General features: G+C 45.0%; 1 protein-coding gene across 1 annotated transcript in view; it reads left to right on the top strand.

Moving 5' to 3' along the window:
* LOC126199674 (uncharacterized) overlaps window positions 1–16,243 on the top strand; it is a 439,743-nt gene that overhangs the window by 379,810 nt on the left and 43,690 nt on the right. Inside the window, exon 7 of the mRNA XM_049936602.1 lies at window positions 8,659–8,752. Within this exon, the coding sequence (XP_049792559.1) occupies window positions 8,659–8,752 (94 nt within the window). The remainder of the gene's footprint in view (window positions 1–8,658; window positions 8,753–16,243) is intronic.

The raw sequence follows: 16,243 nt of genomic DNA, 5'->3' as shown, positions 1-16,243 counted from the left end.
TAGCAGTCGCGCGGTTCCGGACTGCGCGCCTAGAACCGCTAGACCACCGCGACCGGCCCAACAGGTCTCCGACAATAAAGGCCACTCTGCCGAAGCCTTCTGTACACCGTTTGTCTCAATAAAACACGTCCAGTGGATGCTGCGCGGTCAGATTCCAGTTGCCGTGCACTACTAAGGCGATACAGTCGTGCCCTTACGGCCAAATAACGTTCCTCTCTTTCAGATGTCACACGTGGTCGGTCCTGCCCTGATCTTCGGGACACAGTTTCGATCTCTCTAAATTGTCGTCACTCCGAGAAACAGCAGAACGATTCACATTAAGCCTTCGGGCCGTATCGGTTTGCGACTGTCCTGCTTCCATTCTTCTTACGGCCCTCCACCGCAGAGAGTCTGGTAGGCGTCTTTTCTGTTCGATACTGCACCGTCTGGGACTGTGTACACAGCAAACACTACCCCGATTGGTAGGTGCCCTGACGTCATCGTTGGTGTGGTTGCCTGCTGACCGGAATATCATCTTGCGTGCAGAACATGATCGTACGGACACATGTTGACAGTTTGTATGAATTAGACACAGGAAGGAGAAATAGTGGGTTGTTGCTTTAATTTTGGGCACCAGTGTATTAGGCGCCAGCGACTGATACTAGGCCAAACGTCACTTTGTACGCCGACTGACTGTAGGTGGAAACTGTCGCAATGTTTTTTGTCATTCTGTGGTCGCGACTGGTTGCCACGATCGCCAGTGGAGGAGACGGAGCTGCCTGCTGCGTAGAAAGGCCGTGTCTCCTATGAATGCAACGCGATGCTGCCTAGGTTGACGACGGTTTCGGACACAGATTTCCATCTATAGTTTATTTTTCTCCTAGAACCCTCTAAAAACTCCATTGTTTTTCGGTATACATGAGAAAAACAAACTGCAGATGAAACCCCCTGTCCGAAAACGTCACCCACTGAGGCAAAAGAGCATCACATTCATAGGAAAAAAGGCCTTTCTACGTAGCAGGTAGCTCCGTCTTCTCCACTGGCAATCACGGCAATCACTCGCGACTACTGAATAGCAACAAAAGACATCAAGACATTCCGCCTACAGTCAGTAAGCGTACAAAGTGATATTTGCTGTCGAAGGGGTGGGTTTGTCACAACAAATCTGGGTCACCCTGTATAGCCGAAATATTCTGTACTGACACCCAGCGAGGTGACGCAGTGGTTAGCACACTGGACTCGCATTCGGGAGGAGGACGGTTCAACCGCTGGCCGGAGTGGCCGTGCGGTTCTAGGCGCTGCAGACTGGAGCCGAACGACCGCTACGGTCGCAGGTTCGAATCCTGCCTCGGGCATGGATGTGTGTGATGTCCTTAGGTTGTTGTTGTTGTTGTTGTTGTGGTCTTCAGTCCTGATACTGGTTTGATGCAGCTCTCCATGCTACTCTATCCTGTGCAAGCTTCTTCATCTCCCAGTACCTACTGCAGCCTACATCCTTCTGAATCTGCTTAGTGTATTCATCTCTTGGTGTCCCTCTACGATTTTTACCCTCCACGCTGCCCTCCAATACTAAATTGGTGATCCCTCGATGTCTCAGAACATGTCCTACCAACCGATCCCTTCTTCTAGTCAAGTTGTGCCACAAGCTCCTCTTCTCCCCAATTCTATTCAATACTTTCCTCATTAGTTATGTGGCCTACCCATCTAATCTTCAGCATTCTTCTGTAGCACCACATTTCGAAAGCTTCTATTCTCTTCTTGTCCAAACTATTTATCGTCCACGTTTCACTTCCATACATGGCTACACTCCATACAAACACTTTCAGAAACGGCTTCCTGACATTTAAATCTATACTCGAGGTTAACAAGTTTTTCTTCTTCAGAAACGCCCTCCTTGCCATCGCCAGTCTACATTTTATATCCTCTCTACTTCGACCATCATCAGTTATTTTGCTCCGCAAATAGCTAAACTCCTTTACTGCTTTAAGTGTCTCATTTCCTAATCTAATTCCCTCAGAATCAGCCGACTTAATTCGACTACATTCCATTATCCTCGTTTTGCTTTTGTTGATGTCCATCTTATACCCTTGTTCCTCCTGCCACCGAACTTCACTAATTCCCACTATATCTAACTTTAACCTATCCATTTCCCTTTTTAAATTTTCTAACCTACCTGCCTGATTAAGGGATCTGACATTCCACGTTCCGATCCGTAGAATGCCAGTTTTCTTTCTCCTGATAACAACGTCCTCTTGAATAGTCCCCGCCCAGAGATCCGAATGGGGGGACTATTTTACCTCCGGAATATTTTACCCAAGAGGACGCCATCATCATTTAATCATACAGTAAAGCTGCATGCCCTCGATAAAAATTACGGCTGTAGTTTCCCCTTGGTTTCAGCCGTTCGCAGTACCAGAACAGCAAGGCCATTTTGGTTAGTGTTACAAGGCCAGATCAGTCAATCATCCAGACTGTTGCCCCTGCAACTACTGAAAAGGCTGCTGCCCCTCTTCAGGAACCACATGTTTGTCTGGCCTCTCAACATATACCCCTCCGTTGTGTTTGCACCTACGATACGGCTATCTGTATCGTTGAGGCACGCAAGCCTCCCCACCAACGGCAAGGTCCATGGTTCATGGGGGGGAGGGTCCTTAGGTTAGTTAGGTTTAATTAGTTCAAGGTTCTAGGCGACTGATGATCTCAGAAGTTAAGTCGCATAGTGCTCAGAGCCATTTGAACCGTTTTTGAACGGTTCAACCCCGCGTCCGGCGATCCTCATTTAGGATTTCCGTGATTTTTCCTAAATCATTTCAGGCAAATGCCGGGATGGTTCTTTTGAAAGGGCACGGCGGATCTTGTTCTCCGTCCTTCCACAATCAGATGGGACCGATGACCTCGCTGTTTGGTCCCCTCCCCTCAAAGCAACCAACCAACTGTACTGATTTTTAAAACAATTCTCATTTATTCTTCAGTGTCAGTTGCAACTTTCTGAAACACTTGTCGTGTTTCGATACCTCTGGATCATACACACATCTATGTAGCTGCGTCAGCAATCCGTCGGGTTTGTGTTGGAACCTCGTATCAGAGTGCTACATAGTTCTGAAGATGACCCAGAGAGCTGGAAAGGAGTCACGTATTTATAAAATGTGCAGCTGAGACTGAAGAATAAATGAAAATCGTTTTAAATATCTATCGAATGTAGGTGACTGTAATGAGTATGTATATAGTGAGGTGGCATGTTTCAGTTCTACGATGATCAGAGAAGCGAGAGGGTGAAACCCAGTGCTGGAACGCGGCTTGCGCCACTCGAATAGTCGTCGAGCTTAACGTCCTCAGCAGATGGGCAGATGTAGCATCACATGCTCTCACTTTGTGACTACACTTCGGGTGATTTAGAATTTAACCCAGGACACAGAAAGTATGGGGATCAGGAACAGACTTTCACTGCTTCGAATCCACTTGCTGGCCAAGTAGTAGCGATGAATATTTCTTCGACCAGCAAGTTCTGATAATGCTGAACTCAAACGTTGGGGAAGCTCTGTATTATCTAATTTCCATTTCAAGTTCACATAAATTCACGCACACAGGAATTTCGAACATTCAGTTTTACATTTGCACTTTCCCCAGTACTCTATGGTTATTTATGAGGACATATCCTGTCTCGTACTGAATCGAATTAACTGCTTTTGTTCAAAGTTAAGTTTTAAGTAAGCCCCTGCACTATCTTCTCTCACCTTACCATACTAGCAGCTACACTCTAACCCTGACCCCCTCCTGTTCCACTCAACTGCGATGTCATCTACTGACGCCATAATTACAGCTAATGTTTACTTGCAGTTAAAATTTGGAAGTATTAGTATTATTTATATTCCCGCGCCCGGGTTCCCGGGTTCGATTCCCGGCGGGGTCAGGGATTTTCTCTGCCTTGTGATGACTGGGTGTTGTGTGATGTCCTTATGTTAGATAGGTTTAAGTAGTTCTTAGTTATAGGGGACTGATGACCAATGATGTTAAGTCCCATAGTGCTCAGAGCCATTTGAACCATGTTTTGAAGTATTATTTATAAACATAACTCTGGAACAAGAATGGTCCCAGTTATGCACAACATACACTTACTCTTGCTAAGAAAGGAGTAAAGAATGCTATCATGAAAATATTTGATCATCTTTCTTGTAAATTATTGGCACACAGTCAAAACAGCTGCGAATAGGACTCGTGCTCTGAGGCCTCCATACGAACTTATTTACGTATACAGACAATAACAATAATAATTTCGTGTGGCTCAGTTACCTGGCATGCAAGTCTTTTTATTGGATGTCACTTTCGTGACTTGTGTGTTCTAACCTACCCTAGTTATCCAGCCGGGTAAAGGGGAACTACAGTTCAAAATGGAATCTCAACCACGTGTTGTTTCTGGCGACTCCTCATATCGTTGAGAGGTGAAACAAAGACAGGAAAACCCGTGGTCTGGCCGAGATTCGATCCCGTGACCTCTCGGTTTGTAGGCACGCGCTTTACCGACCTACCATAAGGACCTCCTTGTATGTAGATAGTTCACCTGTTGGTTTTGATGACTGAGTTTGTGAGTATCAAAATATGTAATACATTGGCCGTATCTTTTGATTGCATTGGCCTAGAAGCTTAAATTATTTACACAGCCAAGTAACCATAGACCTTTGTATATGACAAATTTCAGCTTCATGCCTCTACCTGTTCATGAGTAAAAATGGTCTTAATCGCCAGGCAGATGTATAACAGGGTGATGTATAACTGTTCCGTTTTCACCGTTTGAAGTACGAAACACTAAAAAGAAATTGTAATCTTGCCTGCCTGACAGCTCCTTCAACATCATGGATGAATTTACAGATAGACAATATGTTTCTGTGATTGGACTGCACTCATTAAATTTTAATTGTAGATTAATCTTAAAGTAAAACTCCAGTAATGTAAATAGTTTTTATCTAGCCAAATTTTCACTGAAAAAAATACAATATTAATAAACCTACAAACACATACCTCATTGTAAAAAAGTTTACAAAATAGAAGTTTTATGGCCTAAATCGCAGTTGATACACGTCTTGATTAGTAGTTTCAACAAAATTATATTGCCATCTTTAGATCACCGGATACGTGTATTATAAGGTCCCTACGTGGGGCACTTTTGCATCTGGCCACCGAAAACATGGAGATAAATTCACTTCCATGTTTTCAGTGGCCAGATGCCAAAGTGCCAGCCGTAGGGGCCTTATAATGCACGTATCCGGTGATCTGTAGATGGCAATATAATTTTGTTGAAACTACTAATCAAGACACGTATCAACTTCGATCTGGGCGATAAAACCTCTATTTAGAAGCTCTTTGAGATTGATACGGAGATCGCTCTCCTTTCGACAATGTCATGTCATTACGTACCTCAATATAGCGAGCGTACTTGAAAATGCAGAGTTCACGCATCATCGGCAGCTAAGTTTATGAAATACCAGTAAAAATTGTAACTATACGAAACTTGACCCTCGGCGACACGAATTTGCATGATTTATAATGAATTCCATTGTTCACAATTATGTGGCCTAGGCCTTATGATTATCGTATCAGTGAATAACACTATAATAAAACCTCAAAAGTTATACAGGTTGCACCATAATTAACGGCGTAAACGCACGCAGTTGAAAGTGCACGATACTAGAAGCAATAACGTCTCAGTAAACAAGGGCTCTACAATGTATACCTTAAAAGCCTTGAGCACTTGTTCAGTATAAGAGATGTGTTTCACAGCAGCGAAGATCAACAAGTACACATGTCTATTAAGGTACGCGGTTTAGAGCCCACATTTCGTTGACTTGTTTGTTTTCGTCCATATTAGCTCCTTCCAAAATTTTGAATGCAAAGAGCTTGCAGTTAAATTTGAAGTGCTCGTAGATCTTAAGGGCGGGCCGGTGTGGCCGTGCGGTTCTAGGCGCTTCAGTCTGGAACCGCGTGACCGCTACGGTCGCAGGTTCGAATCCTGCCTCGGGTGTGTGATGTCCTTAGGTTAGTTAGGTTTAAGTAGTTCTAAGTTCTAGGGGACTGATGATCACAGATGTTAAGTCCAATAGTGCTCAGAGCCATTTGAACCAGATCTTAAGGTACACATTCCAGAGCCCATGTTTACTGAGAATATCGTGTACGTTCAACTATATGCACTCACTTCGCCTTCAGGCCACGAGTGGCCTAACGGGACCATCCGACCGCCGTGTCATCCTCAGTGGAGGATGCAAATAGGAGGGGCGTGGGGTCACCACACTGCTCTCCCGGGCGTTATGATGGTATTCTCGACCGAAGCCGCTACTATTCGGTCGAGTATCTCCTCAATTGGCATCACGAGTCTGAGTGCACTCCGAAAAATGGCAACAGCGCATGGCGGCCTAGATGGTCACCCATCCAAGTGCCGACCACGCCCGACAGCGCTTAACTTCGGTGATCTCACGGGAACAGGTGTAGCGCCGGCCGAAGTGGCCGTGCGGTTAAAGGCGCTGCAGTCTGGAACCGCAGGACCGCTACGGTCGCAGGTTCGAATCCTGCCTCGGGCATGGATGTTTGTGATGTCCTTAGGTTAGTTAGGTTTAACTAGTTCTAAGTTCTAGGGGACTAATGACCTCAGAAGTTGAGTCCCATAGTGCTCAGAGCCATTTGAACCATTTTTGAACAGGTGTAGCCACTGCGGCAAGGCCGTTGCCCTTCAACTATATGCGCTTAGGCCATTATGATGTTTGTTGTTATTGTTGTTGTTGTTGTTGTAGTCTTGAGTCCAGAGACTCTTTTGATGCAGCTCTCCATGCTACTCTATCCTGTGTGAGCTTCTTGGTCTCCGAGTAACTACTGCAACCTACAGCCTTCTGAATCTGTTTAGTGTATTCATGCCTTGGTCTCCCTCTACGATTTTTACCCTCCGTGCTTCCCTCCAGTACTAAATCGTATTTCCCTTGATGCTCAGAACTTGTCCTACCAATGGTAGGTACTTGTATTTTATTATTCGTGTTTTAGCATAATATACGTCGAATATGCTGCAATGACTTTATTTACACTCCTGGAAATGGAAAAAAGAACACATTGACACCGGTGTGTCAGACCCACCATACTTGCTCCGGACACTGCGAGAGGGCTGTACAAGCAATGATCACACGCACGGCACAGCGGACACACCAGGAACAGCGGTGTTGGCCGTCGAATGGCGCTAGCTGCGCAGCATTTGTGCACCGCCGCCGTCAGTGTCAGCCAGTTTGCCGTGGCATACGGGCTCCATCGCAGTCTTTAACACTGGTAGCATGCCGCGACAGCGTGGACGTGAACCGTATGTGCAGTTGACGGACTTTGAGCGAGGGCGTATAGTGGGCATGCGGGAGGCCGGGTGGACGTACCGCCGAATTGCTCAACACGTGGGGCGTGAGGTCTCCACAGTACATCGATGTTGTCGCCAGTGGTCGACGGAAGGTGCACGTGCCCGTCGACCTGGGACCGGACCGCAGCGACGCACGGATGCACGCCAAGACCGTAGGATCCTACGCAGTGCCGTAGGGGACCGCACCGCCACTTCCCAGCAAATTAGGGACACTGTTGCTCCTGGGGTATCGGCGAGGACCATTCGCAACCGTCTCCATGAAGCTGGGCTACGGTCCCGCACACCGTTAGGCCGTCTTCCGCTCACGCCCCAACATCGTGCAGCCCGCCTCCAGTGGTGTCGCGACAGGCGTGAATGGAGGGACGAATGGAGACGTGTCGTCTTCAGCGATGAGAGTCGCTTCTGCCTTGGTGCCAATGATGGTCGTATGCGTGTTTGGCACCGTGCAGGTGAGCGCCACAATCAGGACTGCATACGACCGAGGCACACAGGGCCAACACCCGGCATCATGGTGTGGGGAGCGATCTCCTACACTGGCCGTACACCACTGGTGATCGTCGAGGGGACACTGAATAGTGCACGGTACATCCAAACCGTCATCGAACCCATCGTTCTACCATTCCTAGACCGGCAAGGGAACTTGCTGTTCCAACAGGACAATGCACGTCCGCATGTATCCCGTGCCACCCAACGTGCTCTAGAAGGTGTAAGTCAACTACCCTGGCCAGCAAGATCTCCGGATCTGTCCCCCATTGAGCATGTTTGGGACTGGATGAAGCGTCGTCTCACGCGGTCTGCACGTCCAGCACGAACGCTGGTCCAACTGAGGCGCCAGGTGGAAATGGCATGGCAAGCCGTTCCACAGGACTACATCCAGCATCTCTACGATCGTCTCCATGGGAGAATAGCAGCCTGCATTGCTGCGAAAGGTGGATATACACTGTACTAGTGCCGACATTGTGCGTACTCTGTTGCCTGTGTCTATGTGCCTGTGGTTCTGTCAGTGTGATCATGTTATGTATCTGACCCCAGGAATGTGTCAATAAAGTTTCCCCTTCCTGGGACAATGAATTCACGGTGTTCTTATTTCAATTTCCAGGAGCGTATATCCCTTGATGCTCTTTGCAATCGTAATAAATAGTAAATAAAATTTATCGAGCTATCAGCAACTTATTTCACTGAATATAATGATCTACAAATTATCATCGTATTAATAATAAGTCCACGAAGCTGCTTTTTGCAAGCTATTGTGCACGCTTATTGTGGCAGAACGACACCTCATAAGGCGCGTGTGTTTACAGGAGCAGACGTCGAGGAGTGCGTTCTGAACAGCGTCTGGGGTCGCCTGTGGCAGGACGCCAGCCCCTTCCTGCAGCCCATCGCCGTGCAGTTCAGGTGAGTCTTGTGAGCGCCACCCCAGCTGTCCCTGTCACAATACCAGAGCCGTGCTACTGTAGTTCTGTAGTTTAACTAGTACGATAGTAAATTCGCGTTTATATCTCGCTTGATCTGAACCCAATGAAACTCATATGGGACGGCCCTGCATTTTATGGAAGGCGAGTGACGTAAGTATGGACATCTGACGCCATATAAGTGCAGATTATTCGTTGTGTCTGTTCTTTCGAACATCTCACACTACATACACTACTGACCATTAAAATTGCTACATCATGAAGATGACGTGCTACAGACGCGAAATTTAACCGACAGGAAGAACATGCTGTGATATGCAAATGATTAGCTTTTCAGAGCATTCACACAAGGTTGGCGCCGGTGGCGACACCTACAACGTGCTGACATGAGGAAAGTTTCCAATCGATTTCTCATACACAAACAGCAGTTGACCGGCGTTGCTCGATGAAACGTTGATGAGATGCCTCGTGTAAGGAGGAGAAATGCGTACCATCACGTTTCCGACTTTGATAAAGGTCGGATTGTAGCCAATCGCGATTGCGGTTTATCGTATCGCGACATTGCTGCTCGCGTTGGTCGAGATCCTATGACTGGTAGCAGAATATGGAATCGGTGGGTTCAGGAGGGTAATACGGAACACCGTGTTGGATCCCAACGGCCTCGTATCACTAGCAGTCGAGATGACAGGCATCTTATCCGCATGGCTGTAACGGATCGTGCAGCCACGTCTCGATCCCTGAGTCAACAGACGGGAACGTTTGCAAGACAACAACTATCTGCGCCAACGGTTCGACGACGTTTGCAGCAGCATGGACTATCACCTCGGAGACCGTGGCTGCGCTTATCCTTGACGCTGCATCACAGACAGGAGCGCCTGCAATAGTGTACTCAACGACGAACCTGGGTGCACGAATGGCAAAACGTCATTTTTTTCAGATGAATCCAGGTTCTGTTTACAGCATCATGATGGTCGCATCCGTGTTTGGTGACATCGCGGTGAACGCACATTAGAAGCGTCTATTCGTTATCGCCATACTGGCGTATCACCCGGCGTGATGGTATGAGGTGCCATTAGTCACACGTCTCGGTCACCTCTTGTTCGCATTGACGGCACTTTGAACAGTGGACGTTACATTTCAGATGTGTTACGACCCGTGGCTCTACCCTTCATTCGATCCTTGCGAAACCCTTTTCAGCAGGATAATGCACGACCGCATGTTGCAGGTCTTGTACGGGCCTTTCTAGATACAAAAAATGTTCGACTGCTGCCCTGGCCAGCACGTTCTCCAGATCTCTCACCAATTGAAAACGTCTGGTAAATGGTGGCCGAGCAACTGGCTCGTCACAATACGCCAGCCACTACTCTCGATGAACTGTGGTATCGTGTTGAAGCTGCATGGGCAGCTGTACATGTACACGCCATCCAAGCTCTGTTTGACTCAATGCCCAGGGGTATCAAGGCCGTTATTACGGCCAGATGTGGTTGTTCTGGGTACTGATTTCTCAGTATCTATGCACCCAAATTGCGTGAAAATGTAATCACATGTCAGTTCTAGTATAATGTATTTGTCCAATGAATACCCGTTTATCATCTGCATTTCTTCTTGGTGTAGCAATTTTAGTGGCCAGTAGTGTATATATTTAGGGCCATGACGGCCAGTGATCCATTCACTGCAGACGCACACCAAGCTCGACTCTTACGGGATTCGGCGAGATGATGCGAGTAATGAGGCTCTTATCAGCAGCTACATCCGCTGGATGCCCAGTCTCGCTCTTGAGGCAACAGCATGTTCATTCTACTCGAGGCAGCTCCACAGCCATGCGAAAATACCCACCCACCTCCCCAGGAGTCGGAACTCCCGCACCCATTAGAAGAGACAGATGCTTCAGTAGCTGAATTATAATTTTTTTAAGGAATATTATCTTTATTAAGAATGAAAATATACAATAACATCTCATTGCACATCAACATAATTTGTAAGATCAGTGGTGCGTGGTATAAGCTGAGAATATGGGTCTGAAGGAGGTGTGCTCGGGTAGTGCACGTGATTGCGGCGACCACTGTGTCCCGAAGTCTTAGCGGTCACCGTATTATCTAGTAAGCAGGAGACCCGGTTTCGAATCCCGGTCCGGTACAAATTTTCAACTTGCCCCGTTGATATAAATCACTCCCAACTGGCAGCTAATGTCTTTAACTCCCTCGTGTTTTGATACCTCCAGATGCTTACTAAGGACCTGGCCTTCCATGCCACACAGTATCTCTGGTGTATTTCCTTCCAAAGGTGAAGCGGCACTCTGGCTCATCAGTGTATATGAATACGATACAGGGTAGGGCCAGCTTCGGTTTCCACTGGCACGCATGCAGTGTTACAGAGCCTCATGCTGTGAATCTGACCGCATAAATAATGATGTCGAACTTTCGTGACAAAGCGTCTGCTTAAGGAAGGAAGGAAGGATGGAGATAGAGGTCAAGTATCGCCTGGACGAGTACAGGGAAAAAATAATGAAACACGATCTTCAAAGACTATGCTGGAGACTTCACTACGCTGTCTTGGGAAACCATGGAAAAACCCGAATATTCAACCCGAACCCTAATTCTAAGGAATGCGAGTCCAGTGTCTTGGCTTGTTGACCTTTCATATGTAAAACGAAACAATGTTTCGATCTCAAATGCAAATGGCCTCCATCGAGATATATTAGGTAAGGCATCCTGATATGTTGGTTCGTCTCACAATGTGACACAACCAGAGACGCAGATGAATTACATGGGAAGCTGGCCAGAGATAGGGTTCTTCGTCGCGTGTTTTGACATCAGGAACCTGTCGTCGCCAGTGGCTTTTTACTGAGCTAGAGTGATTTTTTTTATTAGTTACCTCATTTTTATTGTAGCTGCTGTATGTTGTATTTGCAGTAGAATCAGAATTCATACTAAATTTCTTGAATGGTATCAGTTTGTCCCGCTGGCAATTAGTGTTGGAATTAAACCATGTTTTTATTTTTTATGCTTCAGTACAAAATAGTTTCAGCTGTGTAGCCTTCTCACGCGCTGCAATAAATATTAGATATAACACAATTAAAGTACAAAGAATAAAGCAACCATTGATTGTTTAGTCGACAGAATAAAACGAGAAGACACAGAATATAACCTGTTAAACGCACATACTGGGCATACGGTCATTGTACCTGTCTACGCTACGCCGTTTTAAGGGGGGTAGGACGTCAGACAGGCCGACTAGGAGCAGGAGAGGCACCACGCTACATTTTAATTTCCACTGTCTATACTTTTACAAAAAATTCATAAAACTTTGTCAGCATGACCAGGAAAGATTCAGGATTCACACTCATAGCAGTGGAAGTTCAAAAACATAACAAACTTTTTTTTACGTGTGAAATGTCATCATTTTTTCACTTACTATTGGCTGCATTTGTTGCTATAGGTACACTTTTCTTCATTAGTAAGAGAGATTCTTCGATGAATTTTGCACAACATACAAAACATACTTATAGGTGTATGAAACTCTAGAGTTTTCCAAATCTATTAAAAACTGTTGTAAAAATTGAGATAATTAACCATAAAATTTTAGGTTTTTCTAAATATCAAGTTTAAAATGTAACAGCTCATTCATTTTTTCATTAATTAAATAAATTCTAGAGTTTCATACACCTGTAAGTATGTTTTGTGTGTTGTACAAAATTCATCGAAGAATCTCTCTTACTTATGAAGAAAAGTGTACCTATAGCAACAAATGCAGCCAATAGTAAGTGAAAAAATGATGACATTTCACACATAAAAAAAAAATTATTTTGTTATGTTTTTGAACTTCCACTGCTATGAGTGTGAATTTTGAATCCTTCCTGGTCGTGCTGACAAAGTTTTATGAATTTATTTGTAAAAGTATAGACAGTGGAAATTAAAATGTAGTGTGGTGCCTCTCCTGCTCCAAGTCGGCCCGTTTGACGTCCTACCCCCCTTAAAAGGAAAAAGTGATTGGCTTGGCATATAATAAATACAAATTAAGTGAAGTTAAACATGCAAGTATGCAGAAAGTGAGGATCTCATACAGTAATATATTTAACAATGTTACGGAATTTTAAAATTATAGGCACAGACCACGTATTACGAAAATAATAATTTCACAGGAAAAATCGGGGGAGAATTTCGCCTTACGCAAGACACCGTTTTATTTTGTCACAAACGTATTTACGTATGAAAAAGGAGATATTATTAAGTATCAAATATTTTACACTAGCTAACCGGCTTGGCCCGAGTATTTATTTATTCCATTCTTCTACTAGCCCATCTCGTCCTCCCTCCTCTCTCTGTCCATCTCACCCTCCCCCACCCCCTGTCCATTTGCGTTTCCCCCTCTACTTTCCTCTAGTCCGCCCCTTCTCTTTATCAATCACCATCTCCCCCTCTCTCCATCCATCTCCTCCTCCCCTCTCTGTTCTGTATCTCCACCTCTCTCTCCCCACCTCCTTCTCTTTCCTTTCTATGTCCATTTCCCCTCCCCTCTTTGTGTCTATCCCCACGTCCTTCCAACTGTGCCAATCTCATCTTTCCCTTCGCTTTCTGACACACTGCTACTAATATCTGTACCAAATTTGATTGAAATCGTCCCAGGAATTTAGAATGTGCATTTTACCCGTGGCTTTGCTCGCTTACAAAAATCATGACCATTGGCGAATTCCACAACATACCAAAAAGGCTTCGAATGATCCACAATGTTCTAGAACATTCCACAACATGTGAGAGTCTCCTGAAATGTTCCACAGTGATCTGGGATGTTCCAGAGCATTCTCGAATCTTCCGGAATGTTCCAGGCTGTTTCCTGGATCATTGTGGAACATTCCGCAACATTCTGGAATATTGTGGATTGTTCTCGAATACTCTCGAATGTTCTGGAATGTTCTGTAATACTCTCTAACGTTCTAGAAATTTCTAAGGGGCGAAACTTCCTAGCCCTTATACATTCAAAAGCACGCCCTTAAGGTAAAAACGGGAACGTTCTTCATGGGGGTTACAGGGCTACTGCATCATATAACTCCCTTGATCGTACCGGAACTCGTTCCTGAGGTTTAGCGGCACCAACGTTGTACTCTTACTTTTGTAATATATATTGTTTAGTTTGCGCAAAAGCACTTATATTTGCAAAAGAAGACATTATTAAGTATAAAATATTTTACGTTAATTTTTGTGCAGTAGAGAGTTGAGATATATTAGCACTGAGGTGTGGCGTTATGTGTGGTTCATTCACGATATGTCTATTGACTCTGGTTCTATATGCGTATATAGATTTGTTTACATGCCTCACATGAACGTAACAGTTGTGTATGTTGATAGATTTAATCTACGATACAATTTACTGCTCGTCATCTGCAAACAACACAGCATAGTCACTTACAAATGTACAGAGGAATGAACTGTAGAAGCAAAACTCATGACTTACTGGTTCATTACCAAACTGATAGACAATGAAGCGCCAAAGAAACTGGTACAGGCATGCTTATTCAAATATAAGACAACAAGTCTCCAGAATAAGATTTTCACTCTGCAGCAGAGTGTGCGCTGATATGAAACTTCCTGACAGATTAAAACTGTGTGCCGGACCGAGACTCGGAGCTCGGGACCTCTACCTTTCGCGGGCAAGTGCTCTACCAACTGAGCTACCCAAGCACGACTCACGACCCGTCCTCACAGATTTCATTCCGCCAGTACCTCGTCTCCTACCTTCCAAACTTCACAGAAGCTCTTCTGCGAACCGTGCAGGAGAGCTCCCCTCTTACTGGGATACCGTTCTTGCAGTACTTGCTATCTACGCTTACATCAGGTACGATAAATTACACTGACGGAAAAAAGTAGCAACATCAAGAAGTTGTGCGACATAAACGAAAGATGGCAGGCGTGTTTCTACATCCGAAAGACGACGTGTGTTCACATTTCGCGCTAGTAGTGCGACTATGAGGACGCAGATCAGGTTTGCTTTAAATACACGCTCTAGCGGCCTTGAGCGTTAGTTACCTTTGAGACTGGACGTGGTGAGCCGATGTTAGCCGCGAATGCCTTTAACGCGACATAGACGCTATTATCAACACTGAGTTCGGGCGAGGTCGTGTAATAGGGCTGTGGGAAGCTGGTGTTTTTTCTGCGATACTGCAGAAAGACTGTAAGCTGGCTGTTTAGGTTTTTATATTGGTAACGCCACGTAGCGCTCTGTATGAAAATCACTGGCTGTGCTGTGTGCAGTTTGTTGCTGGGTGGCATTGTTGTAATATTTGCTATTGTAGTGTTGGGCTGTTGGCTGTTAACAGCGCGTAGCGTTGCGCAGTTGGAGGTGAGCCGCCTGCAGTGGTGGATGTGGGGAAGTGAGATGGCGGAATTTTGAGAGCGGATGATCTGGACGTGTGTCCATCAGAAAGAGTACATTTGTAAGAATGGATGTGATGAACTGCTATATATATATTATGACTTTTGAACACTATTAAGGTAAATACATTGTTTGTTCTCTATCAAAATCTTTCATTTGCTAACTATGCCTATCAGTAGTTAGTGCCTTCAGTAGTTTGAATCTTTTATTTAGCTGGCAGTAGTAGCGCTCGCTGTATTGCAGTAGTTCGAGTAACGAAGATTTTTGTGAGGTAAGTGATTTGTGAAAGGTATAGGTTAATGTTAGTCAGGGCCATTCTTTTGTAGGGATTATTGAAAGTGTGTCAGTTTAGTGTTGATCAGAATAGGTAAAGAGCGAAATGTCTGAGTACGTTCAGTTTTGCTCAGCTGTTTGAAAATCAAATAATGTAAGAGGTTTATCAGCACAGTAATTCACTAATTTTTCTAAGGGGACGTTACATATGTCGACCCTTAGCCGAGGATACCTCAATGCAATCTTCTGATTTTTTTCTTGTAGTTTGCGTAATTAGTGTAGCTATTGTTTATTGCTAGCGCGTAATCATAGAGAGAATTTCCTTTGTAGTTGTAGTTTTTCATTGTTGTACAGTAAAACACTTGTGGCATGCATGTAGATTTGTACCGAGTATTTCGCAGCTGCGCTTGCAATTAACTAGATATTATTTTCAGTGCTACTTTAACGTGTTTTCTTATTTTACTCTTCCAATTGTGCTTTTCTGTGTTATCGTGTGAAACATTGTTACAATAATGGCGTGTGAAAAGCGTAACACTAGGCTCCAAAGTAAACTGAGAAATAACAGTGACAACGAGCGTAGCTTATCAGCACCACTGTGTAATGAATTGACAGCCAACAGCCCAACACTATAATAGCGAATCTTACAACAATGCCACCCAGCCACAGACTGCACACAGCACAGTCAGTGATTTTCATACAGAGCGCTACGTGGCTTTACCAATATGAATACCTAAACAGCCTACTTACAAGACTTACAGTAATGTAGCCGCTGCATTTGGTTGCTGGCAGCGGTGGTCACGAGAATGTACGGTCGGAAGAAGACCGAGCTCCT

Source organism: Schistocerca nitens, chromosome 8 (assembly GCF_023898315.1).
Source record: "Schistocerca nitens isolate TAMUIC-IGC-003100 chromosome 8, iqSchNite1.1, whole genome shotgun sequence".
Lineage (NCBI taxonomy): Eukaryota > Metazoa > Arthropoda > Insecta > Orthoptera > Acrididae > Schistocerca > Schistocerca nitens.
The sequence above is the reverse complement of the archived record's forward strand: the minus strand, read 5'-3'. Positions and strand labels throughout refer to the sequence as shown.